Below are 22,677 nucleotides of genomic sequence, written 5' to 3'. Positions count from 1 at the left end.
AATCTCTCTCTCTCTCTCTCTCTCTCTCTCACCCTCCCTCCTTTCTCCCTCCCTTGCTCTCTCTCTCCCTCTCTCACATTTTCTCTCTTCTTCCTCCTCCTCTCACCTCTCTCTCTCTCTCTCTCTCTCTCTCTCTCTCTCACACACACACACACACACACACACACACACACACACACACACAGGTTTCCAGTGCTGCCTAGTGAATAACCCCTTCTAAGATATTCTTTTCTGCTGTCCATCTTCTCCTCACCAACTAGTTTCTTCCTTAATTCACAGCACATTGACCATCTTGAAAAACAAATCTTTCTACCTGATCACTCCTCCAGTCCACAGATGTCTATCTTTTAGATGTCGCAATATGGCATTAACCTAAAATGTACTGGACCACGCTTAGACCTATACTGAGACACGTAGACCATTGGCTGGAGGTTGGACATGGCTGTTCTAGTCAAATTTTGATGATCTGTCAGGACTCTCCTGAACCTTCTGCTTTTCTCCTCTGCCTGCATTTGGTCCCTGGGGCTTATTCATGCCTAAGGGGGCAAAGTAATGGGTGGAGGACCTAAGAAAGCAGTCCAAGTATCTACAACTTAGCAGACGTAGGCAAGCTTCAGAAGATATTTCTGCATGAATCCAAGGACTTCAAACAAAGCTGACCATGACTTTTCCTTTAGACTTATTTATTATTCACATAAAAGCCCTTCTAATTCAATATACCCGTTGAAAAGAAAACACTATTCTTAAACAACCTTCATAGTATTGCTCTGCTAAAGACATTATATGGTGAGCAGGAGCCATTGTTTATTGTGGAATAATCTTCTTATACACTGTGAAGACGTGTTGCTCTCACTGATTTAATAAAGAACTAAATGGCCAATAGCTAGTCAAGAAGAGGTTAGGTGGGACTTATGGACAGGGAGAGAGCACTGTGATGAAGGACAGTCACCAGGAGACTCAGGGACAAGTAAGATGGACATGCCATGCTGAAGAAAGGTATGAGCCACATAGAAGAACATAGAAAAGGAACATGGATTAATTTAAGTTGTAAGAACCAGTTAGTAATGAGCCTAAGCTATCAGCTGCACATTTATCATTAATGATAAGTCTCTATGTGATTATTTGGGAGCTGGCTGACTGGACAGAAAATTCCACCAACGAATACATAAATGACAACCCCTTTTGGTATTTGCTTTAAGAATGACTCCTGAAGTGTTAGATAACAATACATTACTAATATCCACTGATCCAGGAGCTGTCCCCATTCACAATGACCCCATCAGTAGGGGCTGTCCTTAAAACACCACTTAAAACTGAGGAAAGTAAGGTCCCAAAAGAAAATTATATTGGTAGATGTTTTAAAAAGCCAATAGTAGGGAGATGGGGGGAGGTGAGCAAAGGAGGGACACAGAGAGAGAAGAACTACAGATCTACATAAAAATGAGTTCAATGTGCACTCTGTGAATGGATGTATAAACTGTGGCTGTCGCTTTGGTGCATACTCTCTGCCCCACAGTCCTTCCAGCTCTACACAAGGCCTATCACTGTAATATTTGCTACAATAGGAAAGAGCAAACTTTTGTCTGTCCATAAGATGAGACTCTAGAAAGCAGTTAAAAGCACTGAACTAACCCTGACAACAATCTATAAACATTTGTCCTTATACCCACAGTTAAGAGTTATCTTCACCTCATCAAGGAGGGTGTGGCCAGATCCAGTTAGCCTATGGCCATGTCTGTCAGGAATTGTTTTCACTGTTAACAGATGGAGGAGGGACCAGCCCACTGTGGGGTTGTGACTCAGAGTTGTAAAAGAAAGCTGACTAAACCGAACATGTTAATCTCAGTACTCAGAAGACAGATGGGTTGATCTCTGTGAGTTTGAGGCCAGCCTGGTCTACATAGTGAGTTCAGGCCAGCTGGGAGAGAAATGTGCTACCATCCCAGCTATAGTCCCAGCCCCCAGTTTGCAAGATTCAAGTCCTTTGGTGTGTATTCCTCATCACCTAACCCAGGTTCCTGTTGAGATAATGTGGTAGCTTGAATGTAATTGGCTCATAGAGAGTAGCCCTATCAGGAGGTGTGACTTTGTTGGAGTAGGTGTGGCCTTGTTGGAGGGAGTGTGTCACTGTGGGGGCGGGCTTTGAGGTCTCCTATGCTCAAGCAACACCCAGAGTCACAGCCCTCTTCCTGTTGCCTGCTGATCAAGATGTAGACTCTCAGCTCCTTCTCCAGCACCATGTCTGCCTGCATGCCACCATATTTCCTGCCATGAAGATAATGAACTAAACCTCTGAACTGTAAGCCACCCAATGAAATGTTTTCCTTTATAAGAGTTGTTGTGGTCATGGTGTCTCTTCACAGCAATAGAAACCCTAAGACAGACAGCAAGGTGTGTTCTGTGAGGCAAGTGTGGCAGCCTCCTCTGACTAATATCAACTCACCAAGCTCTCAAGCACCTGAGTTGAAGCAAGCACTTCAACGCCAGGACTGAAATGACTCTGCCAAAACCTCACCCCGAAACAAGTGAAGACTGACACAGTAGGAGGAATTCCTGTACACCCTTCCTTCCGTCTTCCTTCGTGCTGATCTTTCCGGGAAGCTCTGATCACTACCTCCTCGGTGTCTTTTTCTTTCCTGTTGCTGTGATAAAATTCCCCGACAAAAGCAACTTCAATATAAAGAAGGGGGGACTGGAGCGACACTCAGTAGTTAGACCCTTGCTGTTCTTGCAGTAGGCTCCCATCACCCACGTGTCAGCTCTCAACCATCTGTAACTCCAGCTACGGGGGATCTGACACTTTCTTCTAATCTCTGTAGGCCCCAGACATGCATGTGGTACATATACATGCATACAGGCAAACACTCATGCACATAAAATGTAAATAAATGGGGAAGAAGGAAGAGGAAGAGAAGGAGGTTTATTTTAGCTCATTGTTCAAAGTACAGTCCATCGGGGGAGGGGGCTCACGGCAGCAGGAATTTGAAGTTGCTGCTCACATTGCATCCATCGGAAGAGGTGATGAATGCATGCTTACATGCTTGTTAATGCTCAGCTCTCGTTCTCTATTTTATATAGTCTAGAATTCCCTGCCCAGGGAATGATCCTGCCCACAATTATGATGATTCTTCTCTCACCAATTAACCACAATAATCCCCTACAGGCTTGGCCAGAGGCCAACTTAACCAGATAACTCCCACAGGTATCCCTGGAGACCTGTTCCCTAGGAGATTCTAGATCCTGGCAAGGTGACAATCAACAGGAACATCCTTATAAAACCCTCCCAGGTAAACAAGGTAAGAAATAAACTCCTCAAGCTCTATATAACACACTTCTCGTTTAACCAGAATACACATTTCCCTCATTTCTATTCTAATCCTCGATGTCTAGCCCAGCCTTCAGTCCACCATGGAGTGGGGGCGTGATGGAGGAGAATAACTCATGGCATGGCAGCCAAGAAGTGGACCGACAAAGATTTCCTACACTAGGAAGCTTTCTCTTTGTTCATGTTTAGTCTATAAAGCACGCCCCACCTGCAGGATGGTGCCACAGTCATCCAAGGCAGGTTTTCTCCCTTAGCTGGTCCTCTTTGAAATGCCTTCATAGACACAAATGCTGCAAAGTGGACTTTAGTAATCCCTAGGCATCTCACAGCCCAATCAAGCTGAGATTCAGGATAAATCATCACGGGTTTAAGTCTACCCTTTGTCAAATAGACACCCAAAATGTCTATTTGACCCAAACAGACACCATAAAATTCTACTCTAGGACCCACAAAAGGTTTATGTCCATCTTCTACTACGAAATGCATTTAGTCCACCTTCAACGGTCCCCACAATCCTAGCAGTTCTAACCACCTACATAATATTCCAGCATAAAAAATGTATTTTAATTTATTCTTAGGAATAATTCCTGAAAAATAAATGGCTGTGTGGGGGTCCTCTTTCCCCCTCCGCCTTCTGGCCACCAGGTCAAGAGAGGAAGAGGCAGATGGGGAGACAGGAAGCTGTGGCGACCCATGAGCACAAATGGAGACAGCTCTCTGGGAGACAGATTTCAGTGAATCAGCTCAATTTTACTCCAGAGTATAAGGAATATATAGGATTAGGGAGCCTGGGGACAATCCCTAATTTACAATAACTGTCACACTCCCATCACAGGGTTTAGTAGGTGGCAGTAGGGTCCTATAGCAGAGCTCCTATAGCAAGTCTTCTCAGCAGGGATCTGTGCCAAGGGTCAAGCTAAAGATGAGTCAGGCATCTGGTTTAGAGAGAGCTTTCAGATAAGGCCAGTCCTCCAGGCCCAGGGACATTCTCCAGATAAGGGCGGGTAGAGAGCTTTGCTGGAGGGAGGGAGCTCCAGTTTGCGAAGCTTATTGAGATAAGCTGCTAGGCCCTGCTGAGGCTTCGACCTCTGACCTTCAGCAATGTCTGCTAACATGGCTGTGTAATAAACATTTTAAGGATTTGGGTGCTTATCTCACATAAAAGCAACACCAACTTACACTTCACCAATAAACTGAGGTTCATCACATGAAAGGTCACTATATTTTTTTTTATTCTTCTCTCATAAAGTACATCTGAACTGAAGTTTTCCCTCCCTCCCCTCCCCCAAGTCTCGCCCTCTCCGTCCCACCCCTCCTCTGTCTCCCCTCAGAAAAGAAGAGGCCTCTCAGGATATCAACCAAACAAACACGGCATAACAAAGCTACATTAAGACCAAGAACATACCATCCCACCATGGCTAGATGAGACAACCCAGCAGGGGGAAAGGGTCCCACAAGTAGGCAAAAGAGTCAGAGACAGTCCCTGCTCCCACTGTTAGGAACCTCACAAAAATACCAAACTACTCAACCATAAAGTATATGCAGAGGACCTAGGTCAGACTCCTACAGGCTCTCTGATCTCTATGAGCTCCCATGAGTCCCAGGCAGTTGATTCTGTGGGTCGTGTTCTCGTGGAGTCCCTGATGAAGGGTCACTGTTTAGACACCAGCTTTGCATTATTTCTGTAGGCCTTTCAAAACGTCATTTTCCAGGGCTAGGGAAAGCTCTCAGTGTTGGTTAAAGGTGCGCTGCTCGTGGCTGGCCACCCATGGCGGCCATGCCAACAGAGGAGAGTGCTGGAGGAGGAATCACAGGCCATGGTTACCTTTTTAGAGCTTTATTGGGGGTGGGGGAGAGGGAGAGAGAGAGAGAGAGAAGGGGGGGGACAAACGGAAGGAGTGGAAAGGAAAGAGAGGGACGCACAGAGGGTCCACCACTTTTTAGGCTGGGACTCTGTCACAGGCTGATGACATAATTAAGAACCAAATCCTTACACTCAGTGAGTAAAATGATTGCTACACAACCATGTGGAACTGAGTTCAAACCTGCAGAACCCACATACAGTTGGATACAGTGGCGAGTGTCTGTAATCCCCGCAGGAGAATGGGAGGCAGGAAAAAGAACCCCACAGCCAGCAAGCCTGGTTTGCACAACTATACAATGACAGAGAGACTGACCCCGACTCAAAGTGTAAAGGGAAGACCAGAACACCCAAGGCTGTCCTCTGACCTCCACACATATGCAAATCTACACACACACATGCACACTCGCACACAAGCATCGTACACACACATCTTTTTTTGTTGTTGTTGTTTTTGTTTTTGTTTTTCGAGACAGGGTTTCTCTGTGTAGCTCTGTGCCTTTCCTGGAACTCACTCTGCAGCCCAGGCTGGCCTCGAACTCACAGAGATCCACCTGCCTCTGCCTCCCGAGTGCTGGGATTAAAGGCACGCGCCACCACCACCCAGCAATACACACACATCTTTAAAAAGATGTCTGTATTCAATATTTGTTCCTTGAAGGACACAAAATTAGTGATCCTTTCTCAAGGACTGGATACATGAAAACATAAACTATCATTACACTAATTTTACCACATACAGCCCTTACAGTAATGTCACAAGACATGAGCAGCTTGGTCTTGCCCAAGGAGCCCACAGGGACTGCACCGTAGAGCCTGATTTCAAGTCTACCTGCTCATCTGATCCTTAAACCCATGATTTTACCCTGGGATCTACAAATAATTTTGCTTGTATCTTGCCAGGACTATGTTTATATAAAGTGTACTACTGTGTATATCTGGTTTATCACCAAAATACACAAAAATATAAATGAAGATAGTGTTTTTAAAATATATTTTCTTCTTGAACTTTCCATAAGTCATGTGCTATATGCCTTTCTGTACTCAAAACCCCATTGGAGAAGCCAACCCTGGCCCACACTGTTTTTTGTCTACACCATCTCAGGGATTCCACAAAGGACACGCCAAGTGTTAAATACTGAAACCGAGCCTGGACTCAGCATAACGCAATGCAGCCTTATTTAATCCTGGAGTGACTTTGTAATGCTGATGGTGTTGTCCACGACCTATTAAAAGGAAACAAGGCTCTAAGAGGACAAGGGACCATCTGTCTCCTTCCTTCCCTCAACCCTAACCCCCCATGTTCATTCTGCTCCAGCCACAGTGGCTCTTCAGCCACTGAATCAGTGTCCTCTGACCCTTCCACATAAGTTAAGTTCTTGTGTTAGTCCCTCACGTGGGACCAACCTTTATCCTCTGGGTCCTGACCACTGTGGCTATGATTTATCTGAATGACTATTTATACAACATCCATTTCCCCTGAGAGACTATTAGCAAGAGAATGTCAGTTTTGTTCACTGCTGTTTTTTCCAGTGACTAGCCATCGGCAAATGTATGGGGGATGAGCCGGGCGGTGGTGGCGCACGCCTTTAATCCCAGCACTCGGGAGGCAGAGCCAGGCGGATCTCTGTGAGTTCGAGGCCAGCCTGGGCTACCAAGTGAGTTCCAGGAAAGGCGCAAAGCTACACAGAGAAACCCTGTCTCGAAAAACCAAAAAAAAAAAAAAAAAAAAAAAAAAAAAAATGTATGGGGGATGAATGAAAGAATGAATGATCCATCCAAATGCAAACCAGGACTGCTTGACTCCAGAGCCCATACTCCCAATTGTTGTATTACTATCCTATATCTGTCTGGTCAAAAGTTTAAAATAATCTCTCTTCATAAATTGAACTTGTCCTAAGCCCCAGTACTACTATTTACTAGTCTGACTACTGTAATGATGGCTTGCATCCTATATGTAATGTTAAGGGCTTTAACTTTAGTTTATAAATCTCTTTCCAGTTACTGTCTAAAAGATGAGTTCTTTTTTCTGTAAGTGCAGAAACATACAGGTTGGATCTGGCCGATTTAGAAGTGCATATTTTACCCAATATAGTTCTCAAACTGGACTCAAAGAAGTCACAGGGAAATTAACTGACTTCAGGGCCTGTTTTCAGCGTCTAGCACTGTCTTTGCATTTAAATTGGCTCTCTCTCCACAGGAGGCATTAGGTGCCTCTGTCTGGACGGATGATGACTGAATATTGGGAACATAGCCATTTAAGTGGCATGGAGGCAGCAGAAAGCCCTGTTGACAACTAGCTAGGTGGAAACTGTACATGGCTTTCCATTTTCCGGAGAAAAACTGAAAGAATAAGGTAGATGAGACTCAAAGGACCACGGAATGGGAGTGTGGACCAGGTCGCTGGCTGAACCCTCAGAAGCAGGGCAGAGCCGAGAACTCAGTCAACACTGATGTCCATGGGGGCCAAGAAGAAAGACTTGGGGGTCACAAGGTCACGAAGAGGGTTCCTAATCTTCAGCCCCATGACAACATATTCATGATCATTTTCACCATCAGAAATTAGTGTAAGGGAGACAGAGAAGACAATGGGGTGGGTTTCCTTGCACAGGGAAAGAGATATAGTTCCACTCCAGTTAATGTCTCCTGATAATAAACGGAGTCGTGACCAAAAGCTTCATTTTCCTCACCTAAAGGACATCATCTCTAAAGTGTGCACTCATGCATCTGTCCGCCCTGGACTTTGGCCCTCGCCACAGACTTAGCCATCATCTGCTGACCACCTGAAGAAAACTCAGGTGAACCAAAAGGGTCAGAGCGGCCATTGCCTGCAGTCCTACAAGGCAAAGCACCAAGAATCTAGTCCTCTAAGAAAAGAAGTTCTCGGGAGCTAGAGCGATGGCTCAGTGGTTAAGAGCACTGACTGCTCTTTCGGAGGACCCAGGTTCAATTCCCAGCACCCACATGGCAGCTCACAACTCTCTGTAGCTCCAGTTCCATTGACACTCATGGCAAAACACCAATGCACATAAAATAAAAGTAGAAAACATAAAAAAAAAGAAAAAGAAAAGATCTTCTCCAAGACCTAATTTAACATTTTGTGGTCAAAGGCTATGAGAAGCCCTCATATGAGGAATGATTCTGAAGTTAAAGATACTGCCCAGAATGTTGCCAAAGGCCTTTGCCCTGAATCAGATCTGCTGGGTGTAAGACCCGAGTACATGAATAAGGATTCTAACTTCAGCAAAGGCTGTCTGTCAGTCAACTCAGACTTACTATAACAAAATACCAGAGCCTGGACAACTTAAACCAAAAACCTTTCTCGTGCCCAGTTCAGAAGGCTGGGAAGCCTGAAACCAAGGTTTTCTCAGTGAGAGCACTCTCCCTAGCTCGTAGGACCCTATCCCGTGTTCTCACACGACAGAGACAGGAGTCATTCATCTGGAGGCTTCCCTTCACGCACACCCCACACTCTAGTCTAGGAAAGCCCACGTGTGTGCGCTTCGTCGTGTTTACCCCTCTGGACTCCTCCATGAGTTAGTGTGTTGACACTCGCCATGCTTGGCATCTCCCTTGTGCACACGTCACTTACTGCTCATTATTTGTCACTTAACTAAGCTATAATCTCAATTGCCAGAAACAGCACTTTCTACTCTGTAACCTCCTTTGCTGACTGGCACGTGCTGGTGGGAATTTTTTTGTTTTTGTTTCCTTGCTTCATGATGAAGAAAACTTCCAAGAATGATCCAGTGAACTCAAGACTCGTTTAGACTCAGTCAACAATTGTGAGAACATTTGGCTGCATTTGACTCACCTCTGCGTGTGTGAATGACGATTCTGATGGCTGAATCACTTCTGAGCAATCTGCACACACGATGGCCCGTTACCCCCAAGTCCTTCGACACATATTTCCCAAGAACAAGAGCATTCCTCTTCACATAACGTCAAATTCAAGACGTTTAACAAGGCTGCAGAATTATTCACCAATTACCCCAGTGATGTTCTCTCAGAGTAACAGTGAACGCACGGCATGTGGCTGTCAAGTAGCCGTTTCTCAGCCTGTGCTTGTCTTTCGTATCCTCAGTCATGGGATAAACTGTCATGAACTACTCATGCGCCTCCATGGAACTGTCAGTCATGGAGAGACATTGCCCATGCACAAACTGAGAAACATCAGTCAACAAACAACTTTTGTTTTTGATGTTGTTAATCAACAACTTATGCCCTTGGCATTGATGCTGAGGTTACAATATGTTAACTTTCCTATGGCCAAAGCCACAGTTCTGAAAACAATCTATTGCTGTTTGTTTTTGTTTGCAGGATTTTTTGTGGGTGGTGTTGTTGTTGTTGTTTTGTTTTGTTTTGCTTTGTTTTGGTTTGTTTTGGTTTTTCGAGACAGGGTTTCTCTGTGTAGCTTTGCGCCTTACCTGGAACTCACTTGGTAGCCCAGGCTGGCCTCGAACTCACAGAGATCCGCCTGGCTCTGCCTCCCGAGTGCTGGGATTAAAAGCGTGCGCCACCACCGCCCGGCCCAAGTTCTCACTTTTGCTAATCTAAACATTTAGGTTGCAACATCAGGACCTCCTATCAGAAATCCTACTATCTGTCTCTTTGACCCCAAATCCAAGAGATTTATAGAAACACCCAAATCACCCTCTCGTCTTAAAACTCTTGCCTTTGGCACTGATGCTGAGGTTACAACATGTTGACCTTCCTCTGCCAAAAGCCACATTTCTGAAAATGAATATCCATGGGGAAGATTTGAGAAGAAAAATACAAAGGAAATTCAATGAGAAGAAAATCATTTGGGTTACTCAGAACTATAAAGCAGGTATTTATTTTATGAATTAATACCCTCCCTGCTGTCCTAAAGAGATATTTATTTAGATATTTATTTATTCCATTTGATAATTTTATAAACAACCTTTAGTTATTCAAGCAATATATATCTTGATACCAAGACTGTAGCCTGTGGGGCTGGCATATCAGTAATTCAAAGAGTGAAGTATCCTCGTCCACTCCAGCAATGCCTTTGAACTTCCCTACCCTGAGATCAAAGCCGCAACACACCGATTTCAAAGGAGAAGATAAACTAGAAGTAAAACAAAGAAAGAAGGAAACCTTGAGCAAAAGAACATGGCAGAAGAAAATTCCTCGTGTACCCAGTGTGGCTCCCTCATACAGTTTTTAAAAAATTAGTCCTTGAACATGGGTGGAAAAAAAAGTAAGTCTTTATAAATTCATCAATTTAACTCAAACCAAGAAGCATCCACTATTGTTTGAAATGCCTCCACATTCTATTTGCTGACACTAAGTAAAGACAATCTTTTTAAAGGATATTATGGGGGAAAAAAAGTGATTCTCTCTTTGGTGTTCAAAAAGTCCTGCCCATTCTTTGAAGGTGCTATCTCCCCCTGCATTCTGAAGCCAGAAGGTTCTATCTCCCCCTGCATTCTGAAGCCAGAAGGTTCTATCTCCCACTGCATTCCCAAGCCAGAAGGTTTTATCTCGCACTCCATTCTGAAGCCAGGTGGCCGGCGAGTAGGAGCCAGAAGAAGATGAACGGTATAATAAAAATCTCCAACTCAAAGTGTAAATGAGCAAACCTGTCATCATTATTCATTTATCTCTTAGGTATTTTACTCTGAAATGACTTAGGATTCTGGAAATGATGCAAACCCCGAACAAAGACTTTCTGATCAAAGACATCTTCCCCCAGCCTCCCCTGAAAACAACTTGTGCACATTTATCAACACTAAGAGCTTAGAGTGTTATAGTATTACTGCTCTGCAGGCCTTGTTCCAGTCTCACAGTTTTTGCAGTAAGAGCCCTTTCCTGACCACGAGCCAAGGCAGGCTCCCATATTGCCTTTGGCTTTCATATTCCCTCAGTCTTCCTCAACACTTTGGAAGGGTACTGGCCAGGATTATGCCGAATTCCTTTAAAGCTGGGTTATCTAACTTTCTCAAATGATTTGATAGTTTTCCTTCGTTCATAATAGTATAAAGCTCTCATTTCATTCAGTCCCTACCGATAAAGTACTTCTAGGCTTAGGTCTAATTATTTCATAATCTAAGGATTCACACACACACACACACACACACACACACACACACACACACACCACTTTAGGCACAGGGGAGAAAAACATCTTGATAACTTTATCTCATAGGGATTGCAACAGAGCAATAAAACTTTAAAGTGAAGAAATAATACAGATTAGGAAGGAGCAGCTGTCAAGATCGACAGCAACCCATATGAGTGAAGATACTCAAAGGCTCAAAGTATTGTTCGGGGCTTTGTGTTTGTTTATTGAGAACTTTATACACGTGCATAAAGTATTTTCATCAAACCCATCTCCTTTTCCCTCTCTCCAATTCCTCTCCCAGCCTTCCACTATTTTACACATGTTTATTCTCACAATAACTTAACTAAATCTGAATTTTAGCCCTTTAACGCCTCCCCTACTAAACTCTTGACTGGTTGATCCACCTGACCCTAACTGAGGTATACTTGAAGTGTTCTAGGGCCAATGAGATGACTCAGGGAGTTAAGGTACTAACTGTGAAGCCTGATTCCAGTCACTCAGACACCCATGGTGAAGAGAGAGAGAGCTGTCTCTGACAAGTAATCCTCTGGCTTACACACACACACACACACACACACACACACACACACACACACGCGCGCACACACACAGTCTCTCTTTCTCCCTCACACACACACATACGCACACACTCACACACACATACACACACACTCACACACATGCACACAGTAAATGTTCAATTTCAAAAGGAAGGGCATGTGCTACCTTGTGTGGATTTGTCTGTTCATCCTAACAGACCTACCAGGTTTTCTTCTGGTATTTGAGGCTATATATACTACTTCCTGCATACACACTTAGAACTATTACAATTTCCCAGTGAATAAAATCTTTATCATCTTAGGATATCAATTTTTACCATCACCTCGAGTGATGTCTTTTTGCCTTAACATATTCGGTTGTTTGGTTCCTTATGTGCCCGGGTCCTCTGTACCAATAACCAGCACTCTTAACCACTGAGCCATCTTTCCAGCCCCTGCGACACCCAGAGGAAAGAGACTTGCTCCACTTCCCAATAGTAGCTCGTACTGGAGTCGTAATTTTCATTCAGAGCCTCTAAATGAGTGAAAACAGCAATATTGGAAAATAGCCTGAACGCTACCATTAGTTTGTGGCCCTGACAAGAAATCAAAACACTTTTCATGAAATTCCCACTTTATAGCTTTTGCCGATTGTTGACACTGCCCCATCCTTGGGTGGCGCTTTCACACCTCGCTACTGTCTCAAGTGCACGAGGACTCCCAGTTCTACCACACTGTTCATGAATTCTCCAATGCACGGCCCCCTCCTCCCTGCCTGAGAAGCCCCGGTCAGTTCTAACACCGCCCACAGCTCTCACATTTTCTAGCCTCGGGAAGCTCTTCTGGTGGGTGACATGACTTCGGTAAATTCAACTGAGGAAAATCTTAGCGTGAACTCTGCCTCCTGAAGTGACATCAGAGAAGGAATACCCCTTTCATGACTTCAGTTCCCTTGACCACGAACTCTAACTCTCCAGGAAAAGCAAGAATTCATTGCTTTTTCTAGCTTCAGTCACACTCTCGGATCCTCAAGAAACTGATTGTTGAGGTGGCAGCAGAGGTACTGGTTGAAATACCAGTGATGGTTATACAGGAGGGACACTAATGGCTAATTTTAATTAGTATCATAGCAGACAGTCTGTTAAGTGCCCTTCACACATTGACTATGAAATCCCCAAAAGACACTACATGGTATTATGAGCTCAGTCTCTCTCCTTTCTCTTCTCTCTCTCTCTTTTGCCTCTCTCTCTTTTAGTCCAACGGAACTAGAGGAACAGCTGGTTTGAGCCACCACATCAATGTAAGGTCAGCACATGGTCAAACCACTGAGCCATCTTCCCAGCCCCAATAATCGTTTACTTATCACTGAGGGGAATTTTACAGTGGAAGCATCCGGTAGACATAGTCCCCGTCATTGGAAACCTCAATAGTAATAGTCATGCTGATATTTCACAGCTCCTGAAGTAATGTACCAAGACACAGCATCTCCTATGTAGCCTCCTACCAATCATCAGCTCATGGGGAGTCACAGTTGCAAAAAGATGAGGAGCTGGTTCAAATTTTTTTTTTTTTTTTTTTTGGTTTTTCGAGACAGGGTTTCTCTGTGTAGCTTTGCGCCTTTCCTGGAACTCACTTTGTAGCCCAGGCTGGCCTCAAACTCACAGAGATCCGGCTGGCTCTGCCTCCCGAGTGCTGGGATTAAAGGCGTGCGCCACCACCGCCCGGCGAGCTGGTTCAAATTTAAAGACACTAAACACAACGTGGGGGGGGGGAGTAAAATATTTTATATTTGGGATAATTGCTGAAATTTAGCAGATAATATACATTAGACGATATGGTTATAATAATGCTAAATATTCTGAATTTGACCACTGCACTTTGGTGAATTCCCTTATTTTTACAAGAACGTATTTGGAGATAGGAGCTGTAATTTACTTTGAATGGGCTCGCTAAAAGTACATTAATAACAAAAGTATTACATAACTTATATATGATTCAACCATCTTAATTCAGAGAACAGACACTACATTAAGATAAAATTGTCAGAAGAAAAATTAGATGTATTTGCATATCACGCATGATATTGGTTCCCCACAGTATGTGAAGAATCAGAGAAACCTAGAAGTGGGGTGACAGTCAAGTATGCTAAATAACTGAATTCTGATAGCATGTTAGAGAATCCAACCTATGGGTTTTGGGGTTTTGTTTTTTTTTTCGAGACAGGGTTTCTCTGTGTAGTTTTGGTGCCTGTCCTGGATCTCGCGCTGTAGACCAGGCTGGCCTCGAACTCACAGAGATCCACCTTCCTCTGCCTCCCGAGTGCTGGGATTAAAGGCGTGCGCCACCACCGCCGGCTCCAACCCATGTTTTTAATCTAATTTTGCCCAGAGTATGTACATGGTGGGTGTGTCCTGAGGACACCTCCTAGGTTAGAGATGTATTCTGAAAGCAGTACACACGCGCACAAGCGCGTGTACACACACACACACACACACACACACACACACACACACACACAATTTCCGAGGAGGACCCCAGGCAGGTTCAGAAGTTTCCCTTTCCTGTTTGGGAGTGTGACACCTCTTAAGTCCCCAATGCCTAGTACATCCTAGGAGTAACGAGGAGCAAATAGTTCCAACCAAACACTCTTTGGGGACCTGTTAGCAGCCTGCAGGCTGGAGGCCTTGTGAGGCCCAGCGCTGATCCCGCCACCTCTAGGTTAGAAGACGCTGCACCAAATGGAAAATTCAGTTCCTTGAAGCAATCCCTTTGTTCCCTGGAGACAGGGTGGGGGAAGAACCTCCAGAAGAGGCTACTCTGGGGAATTCAGCCAATTTCAGTGGTCAGAGAGGCCGCGTGGCACCACCTCAAGACCTGCCCTTCCTGACCACTTTCCCTGTAGGAGTTGAGCTGCTCCAATCCCACCCACTGTGCAAACCCGAGACTCCCGTGTCCCTCCCAGGAAACAGCAGCGGGAACTCTACCTCGGGTGGTGAGGCGTCGTGGGGGCGCTCCAGGCTCCCGGAGCCCAAGGAGCTGCTGTGGCTCATGTTGGCTGGCCTCCACGAGATGCTGCTGGGACCCAGGAAGCGGAGTGCTGCAGCGCACGGAGCCAGGGACGCCGGTGCGTCTCCTGGGGTAACAAGTAAACAGAACCAGGAGGCGGCGCCTGTTGCCTGAGCTAGCCAGTGGCCAAAGCCACCACGGAGACCCGCAGGCCACAATGCAATTATCCCTTAGGGATCTGTCCTCCTAGCTGCCAAAGACACTTAGGGACAGAGGTCGTTCTTAAGAGGGGGAAGGGTGCACATTGCTACCGTGAGTGTAATTCCAGGTCTTAGGCAACGCTGGAGACTGAACCCAGGGCCTCATGCATATTAGGCAAGCACTTAGACAATTGAACCACATGTCCAACCGTCTCAGCTGGGTTGGTTGTTGTTGTTTGTTTTTTTCTTTTTTAAGAGTCATGCATTCACTTTGTACCTGGCTCTGCAAAGTATGTATGTAGCCTGTCCTGGGTGAGTGAACGTTCTTCCGTCCCACCTTCTCAACAACCCTGCCCAGAAGCACAGCTGTAGCAACGCTGTGCTGTGCGGGTAACCTCGTGGCTTCTTGCGACATACTCACAGGCAGGTGGCCTTTCACCAGCAGCTCCAAGTGTTCCCGTGAGAGTTGGAAGTGGATATTAGAATAATCCGTTTTCCAAATAAGCAAACAGTCACAGTGGGATGAAATAAAAGCCGAGGACACAGAGCTGTCAAATGGAAGACTGGCGACATCCCAGACCAGACAACTAAGTGTGGTGGAGGAGCTTGCCTTAGTTAGAGGAACTGGAAGTGAACCCCACAGTCACATCGTTTGAGAACCCTGGGGGACACATGTGCTGTTGGAAACACACGTGAAATCGGAGCTGAGGCAGCTTTTCTTAGGTTCCATCCAGTCATTCTCGATGTATCCATTACATGTATCTAGATGTATCTCCGGGTGTCTTGGCCTTGACAAGCGGTTATTATTGTTTAACTTTCTGAGGTTTTGTACAAGTATGAATTGTATGCTAAGCATAATTCTTTTCATTCTACCTCCCACGACCTTTTCTGCACCCTCATGAGTCCCCTTTGCCACAAGGACAGTTTAATTTCTGCTTTTATGTCACATATACACATGATTTACATATACGAACATACATACAAAATCTAAGAACTGCAAATGAGAGAAAATCTGTCCTCCAGAGGCTGGCTTAACTCACTTGATGTGATTATCTTCAGTGGCATCCATTTTCCAGAATTTTTCTTTATGACTGAAAAAAATCGTATCATGAATATATACCACACATTCTTTATCTAGTCCTCTCTGTTGCTAAATATCAAGGATGGTTCCATAATTTAAATACTGTGAATAGTACTGAAAAAAAACAACCTATACTACCTTAATTGACACATCAGAGCCACGCATATTCACAGGGCACCACGCGATGCGTGACAGAGGCTTGTAGCCTTACAGTAATAGAGCCACATATTCAATGCAAGCTCCTGTCAGTACTCTCGCTCGAAGCCACATTAATTTTTATATTTCCCCAGTGGAAACTATGTTTTTGAAATCTCCTATTTTCAGTGGAATTCATAGGAAACATACCTTCCAGTTAGTTGGTTTGTTTTTGTTTTTTGTTTTTTTGTTTTTTTGTTTTTCCTCACAGGGGAATCGCTGTGGATTTATTTAATTTCCAATGAACTGATACTGTCCAAGAAACTTCAAAGCAGATGGAACTTGAGGCCTCTGGAAGAACCAGCCTGGTAAAAGCCCCCTCTCCAATAACTCTAAAGCGTATCGCAGAATTCCGTTTGCTGAAGTCTGTGTGTGGTCGCTTTGGTTGACCGCAGACTTTTTTTTCATGAAAACAGGAGATCTCAACTTTCACTGTTCTCAAGACTTGTTGTGAAAAGATTTGTCTCCGTGTGAAGGCATAAGTACTCGTACCGTAATGGACAGAGACAAGTATTGCCTTTGATCTTTCTGAAGTGTTAAGACGTGAACCCAGTGACTCTTGATGCCTCCATCTGACTGGAATCTAACAATGTCTAGGCAGTTGGGCAGGTGGATTCAGAGGCCTGGATTACAGAGGGGGCTACATAATGTTATAGCACTCTGGGCTGGGCTTTGGAGCATTCCATTATTATGGTCGTTTTAGCAAAAGAAAGAAGTAAAATGAGTAAAGCTTGCTCCCATCCAGTCTTCTCACAGAACTCCATGAGTGGGAGCAATCCATGGGTGAGTAATACACTATGGTCCATGATACACCAGTGTGCATTTATGCTTTTCTTTACAGTGACAGCAGAGATATGAGCTACCCACTGTCCTCCCTCGTACACATCATATAACTTTTTGCAGAATGCTCCTAATTGGGCTCAGGCTGAATTTGAACTGTGTGGTCCAGGAGTTCTAAAGCTGGTAAGTTTGAGAAGAGCAATATCATAAATGCTAAACTTCAAGAAGGCAGCAGGACAGAGGTGGGCTGGATGGAGGGGGGGGGGGGTGGCAAGGAGACCCAGGGAGAAGACTGCCACAGGGAAGGGGAGATGTGACTCAACAGAGGGTAGGGGAGTCTTGAGGAGAGGGGAGACAGATGTGAACTTACATCTGTGATCACACAGGGGATCGTAGTGGGACCTAATCAGACAGCAAGCCGACAAAGCAAAGGAGGTAAGAGGGCAAGTTCAGTCAGGGACTGTCCTAGTGCCGTGAGGAGACACCATTACCATGGCAACTCTTATAAAGGAAAACATTTCACTGGGGCTGGCCTACAGTTTCAGAGGTTCAGTCCGTGATCATCATAGCAGGAAACATGGCAGCATGCAGGTAGACATGATGCTCGAGAGGTAGCTGAGAGTTCTACATCTGGAACCACAGTTAGCACAAGGAGACTGCGTGCCACATTGGGCATACCTTGAACATAGAAGATATCTCAAAGCCCACCTCCACAGTCACACACTTCCTCCAACGAGGCCACACCTCCTAACAGTGCCACTCCCAATGGGGCAAGCATTCGAACACATGAGTCTAGGGGCGTCATACATATTGAAACCACCACACAGACAAACTCAGACTGAGGTGTGGAGAGGAGAAGACAAATATTTTGTGGTATGGAATGGGAAGTATTGGGCACATCGAGCTTAAAGCAGAAATTCAGCTCATTCTCCAACAGTGTTTAACCCTGTCTTGAAGTACCCTAATAATCCTGGAGTGCCCACACCCATGTTAAGTAAATGCTGAGACAAGATTTTTTTTGTTTTTAAGCCTGAAAGTAGCTTCTGGAAGGAAGATGGAAAGCTGTTTTTCATTTAGACATAGTTTCTTGTGTTCTAAATCATGACATTTGTTTATTTGTGTGTTTTGCAAATGCACGTGCTTCTTATAAGAAAATTTGTACTGGGCCTAGAGAGATGGCTCAGTGGTTACGACTGCTCTTCCAGAGGACCCAGGTTCAATTCCCGGCACCCACATGGCAGTTCACAACTGTCTGTAACTCCAGTTCCAGGGGACCTAACACCCTCATACAGGCAAAAAACAAAACAAAACAAAACAAAACAAAAAAAAAAAAAAAAAAACCAAACCAAAAAAAAAAAAAAGTGTGTCATCCACCTGGCATGGTGGTGCACACCTTTAATCCCAGCACTCCTGAAGCAGAGGCAGGCAGAACTCTGTGAGTTCAAGGCCAGCCTGATCTACAAGGCAAGTTCCAGGACAGCCAGGGCTGTTACACAGAGAAACTGTCTCGAAAAACCACAAAAATGAAAGTGTGTCACTCAAACCACTCCTATGACACTTGGGTTATATAAGGATTTTTTTAAAGAGTACATTTGATTTAAAGAGTACGACTTGCTATGCTCTATGTTGGTATCTCTCCAAGGTCATATGTTGGAAAACTATTCAGTGTGATAACATTAAAAGGTAGGGGACTGGAAAATTGCTCCGTGGGTAAAGTGCTTGTTTTGCAAGCTTGAGGACCTGAATTCAGTTCCCCAACACCCACATTAAAAAGCTTGGCATACATAGCAGCATACATTTGTAATCACAGCACTGGCTGGAGAAGAAAGACCTCAGGAGGACTACTGGGTAGCAGCCTATTGGGGAACGTTACTTTAACTATGTAAAAATGTGTTACATTTATGTTGCAGAATATTACTTTAACTGTGTAAAGATGTGTTACATTTGTTTATGCTGCATTTGTTCATGTAAAGAGGTGTTGCATTTGCTTCACCTTGCCTGCCTAAGGCACCTGATTGGTCTAATAAAAAGCTGAACAGCCAATAGCTAGGCAGGAGAGGGATAGGCGGGGCTGGCAGGCAGAGAGACTAAGTAGAAGGAGGAATCTAGGCTCAAGAGGAGAGAATGAAGGAGAAAAAGAGGGAGATGCCTGGGTCAAGTCAGCCAGGCAACTGCCAGACAGACAGACACGGAAGAAGCAGGAAAGTAGGACATACAGAATGGAAGAAAGGTAAAAAGCTACGAGGCAAAATGTAGATGCAGGGAAGCAGGTTAAACTAAGTTATAAGAGCTAGTGGGACAAGCATAAGATAAGGCTGAGCATTCATAACTAATAGTAAGTCTCTGTGTCTTTATTTGGGAGCTGCTTGGCACCCCAGAGAAAGCCTGCTTCAGCAGCCTAGCCAGACTATGTGAGCTCTAGGTTCAGTAAGAGGCCCTATCTCAAAAAATAGGGTAGAATGTAATAGAGGAAGACACTCAACATCTACCTCTGGCCTCCACACATGCACACACACACACACACACACACACACACACACAATTATAAAGAAGTATGGCCTCTAGGAAGACCTCACTGTCACGATTAAGATCAATGCCTGTGCAAAGGACTCTATCAATAGCACAAAATGGCAGCCTACAGAATGAGAAAAGATCTTCACCAACCCCATTTCCAACAGAGGACTGATTTCCAAAATATATAAAGAACTCAAGAAACTAAACATCAACAAACCAAATAAGCCAATTAAAAAATGGGGTAAAGATCTAAACAGAGAATTCTCAACAGAAGAATCTCAAACGGCCAAGAAACACTTAAGGAGATGTTCAACATCCTTAGCCATCAGGGAAATGCAAATCAAAATGACTCTGAGATTCCATCTTACACCCGTCAGAATGGCTAAGATCAAAAACACAAGTGACAACTTATGCTAGAGAGGATGTGGGGCAAGGGGAACATTCCTCCATTGCTGGTGGGAGTACAAACTTATACAGCCACTTTGGAAAGCAGAATGGCAGTTTCTCAGAAAATTGGGAATCAACCTACCTCAGGACCCAGTAATACCACTCTTGGGCATATACCCAAAAGATGCTCAACCACACCACAAGGAAAGTTGCTCAACTATGTTCATAGCAGCTTTATTTGTAATAGCCATGATGTTGAAACCACCTAGATGCCCCTCAACTGAGGAATAGATAAAGAAAATGCAGTACATTTACACAATGGAGTATTACTCAACTGTTAAAAACAAGGACATCAGAAAATTTGAGGACAAATGGATGGAACTAGAAAAAAAAATCATCCTGAGCGAAGTAACCCAGACAAAGACATACATAGTATGTACTCACTCATAGGTGGATATTAGCTATAAAATAAAGGGTAACTATACTACAATCCACAGAACCAGAGAGACTAGGTAATCAGGAGGGTTCATGGGGGGGGGATGCCTACATCTCCCTGGGAAGGGGAAATAGAAGAGATTTCATGAGTGGACTGCAGGTGGGTATGGATGGGAACATGAGCAATCAGGTTACAGGGGGAAGGATGGGGAGAGTACTGAAAGAGACTACTGAAAAGGGGGGGGCATTTCAGGGTCATATAAAAACCTAGTGCAAGGGGATCTCCCAGGAATCTACAAGGATGACCCCAGCTAAGACTCCTAGCAATAGTGGATATGTAGCCTAACTGGCCATCTCCTGTGACCAGGCAAGACTTCAAGTGGAGGAACTGGGAACCCAACCTAGCCACACAGCCTTAGACCTATAGTTTGACTTGCCTATGGGATGTGCTGGGATAAGAGTAATCTAGAGATTGAGGGAGTGACCAGCCAATGATCAGTCTAGCCTAAAACCCATGCCAGGTGAGTAAGCCCACTCCTGGCACTGCCTCAAGCACCAGGACCCACAGGTTAGATGACCCAGAGACCTATGATAGAACCAAACGCGACTGGAGGAAAACTACAATGTCAATGTAATAATGCCCAATGATATTCTACTAGACTCATAGATTGATGACTACCCCAATTGTCATCAGAGAGGCATCATCCAGCAACTGGTGGAAACAGATGCAGACCCACAGCCCAACATTAGGCAGAGCTTGGGGAATCCTGTTGAAGAGAGGGAAGAAGGATTTTAAGAACCAGAGGGGTCAAGGACATCACAAGAAAACCCACAGAATCAACTCACCTGGGCTCACAGGGGCTCACAGAGACTGAACCAACAACCAGGGAGCCTGCATGAGACTGACCTAGGCTCTCTGCATATATGTTACAGTTTTATAGCTTGGTCCTCCTGTAGGACTCTTAACACTGGGAACAGGACTGTCTCTGACTCTTTTGTTATATGATATTTTGTTTGTGTTCTGACAAATAAAGTTTCCCTGGAGATCAGAGGATGGAGCTAGCTGCCACTAGCTAACCCTAGAGGCCAGGCAGTGGTGGCGCACACCTTTAATCCCAGCATGTGGGAAGAGGAAAGCAGGAAGATCAGGAGTTCAAGGCCACCCTGGGCTACATGAGATTGAACCAGTCTAAAAGAGAAATAGAATCAGGCGATGGTGGCACAAGTCTTTAATCCCAACACTTGGGATCTCACATCTTTGATCCCAGCACTTGGTGGCTTTTGGGACCCTACTCCTTATACTGGGTCACCTTGCCCAGCCTTAATACAAGGAGAAGTGCTTAGTCTTACTGCAACTTGGAGTGCCGTGTTTTGTTGATGCTCACGGGAGACCTGCCCTTTCCTGAACAGAAATGGATGAGGAGTGGATTGGGGGTAGGGGAGTGGAGGAAGGAGCTGGGAGGAGAGGAGGGGAGGGGAAACTGCAGCTAAGATGTAAAATTAATCAATAAATTTATTTATTGATTGATTGATTTTTAAAAAAGGAGGAAGAGAGATCAGTACCGGTGTAAGAGCTGCTCCAGCAAGCTACCGTGGACATTGCATCAAGACGTCATCATCTGCAAAGAGCAGAGCTCACAACCACCAGAAGTGCTGGCACTCTCACCTTGAACTTCTCAACCCCCGGAACTATGAGACATAGTTTTATCTTTACAGTGACCCATTCTAGTTTTTTATATTTTATTATAGCAACAGGCATGGACTAAGACAGAACTGAATGAAACCTAGCCCAAAGCTACAAATAGCTACTTAGTCACTTAAGGAAAAGAGAAATAATTTAAGCACACATTACTGAAACCTATGTAAGAGCAGGGAAAGGTCTCCTGAGTGTGTGTTAATCCCTACTCTCTAATAAATGAACAATGGTTGTGGTTACCAGTTCATCCTAAAATGCATCCCCCATCTGTTATGTGTTTTATTGTAATAGGCAGCTGGTTGTGAAACAACTTATCAATGCCACTTTTGGTGATCACCACAAACGTCCTTTCCATTTATGTTTAAGGTCCACTTTTTTTTTTTCTCATGTACATGCGAGCATACATTTTTAATAGCAGAAGTAAATATGATCCTTTTGTAACTTCACTGTCAGAGAGGTTGAGAGAGCCATTGGGAGCTCACTTCATGGGAAATAACCCACTCAAACACCTTCTCTGTCACTGTTAAGGGGAATTATAATTGCTATTTTAAGAAGCAAAGACCGTGGGAT

At 44.5% G+C, this 22,677-nt stretch overlaps 1 protein-coding gene across 1 annotated transcript in view; it reads right to left on the bottom strand.

Moving 5' to 3' along the window:
• Positions 1 to 14,904, bottom strand: part of Ccdc170 (coiled-coil domain containing 170) — a 74,661-nt gene extending 59,757 nt beyond the window's left edge. Inside the window, exon 1 of the mRNA XM_059272390.1 lies at positions 14,798 to 14,904. Within this exon, the coding sequence (XP_059128373.1) occupies positions 14,798 to 14,863 (66 nt within the window). The 5' untranslated portion in view covers positions 14,864 to 14,904. The remainder of the gene's footprint in view (positions 1 to 14,797) is intronic.
• Between the last annotated feature and the right edge of the window lie 7,773 nt (positions 14,905 to 22,677).

This window comes from Peromyscus eremicus, chromosome 8b (genome assembly GCF_949786415.1).
Source record: "Peromyscus eremicus chromosome 8b, PerEre_H2_v1, whole genome shotgun sequence".
NCBI classification, from domain to species: Eukaryota; Metazoa; Chordata; class Mammalia; order Rodentia; family Cricetidae; genus Peromyscus; species Peromyscus eremicus.
This window is presented reverse-complemented; position numbering and strand designations above follow the sequence as displayed.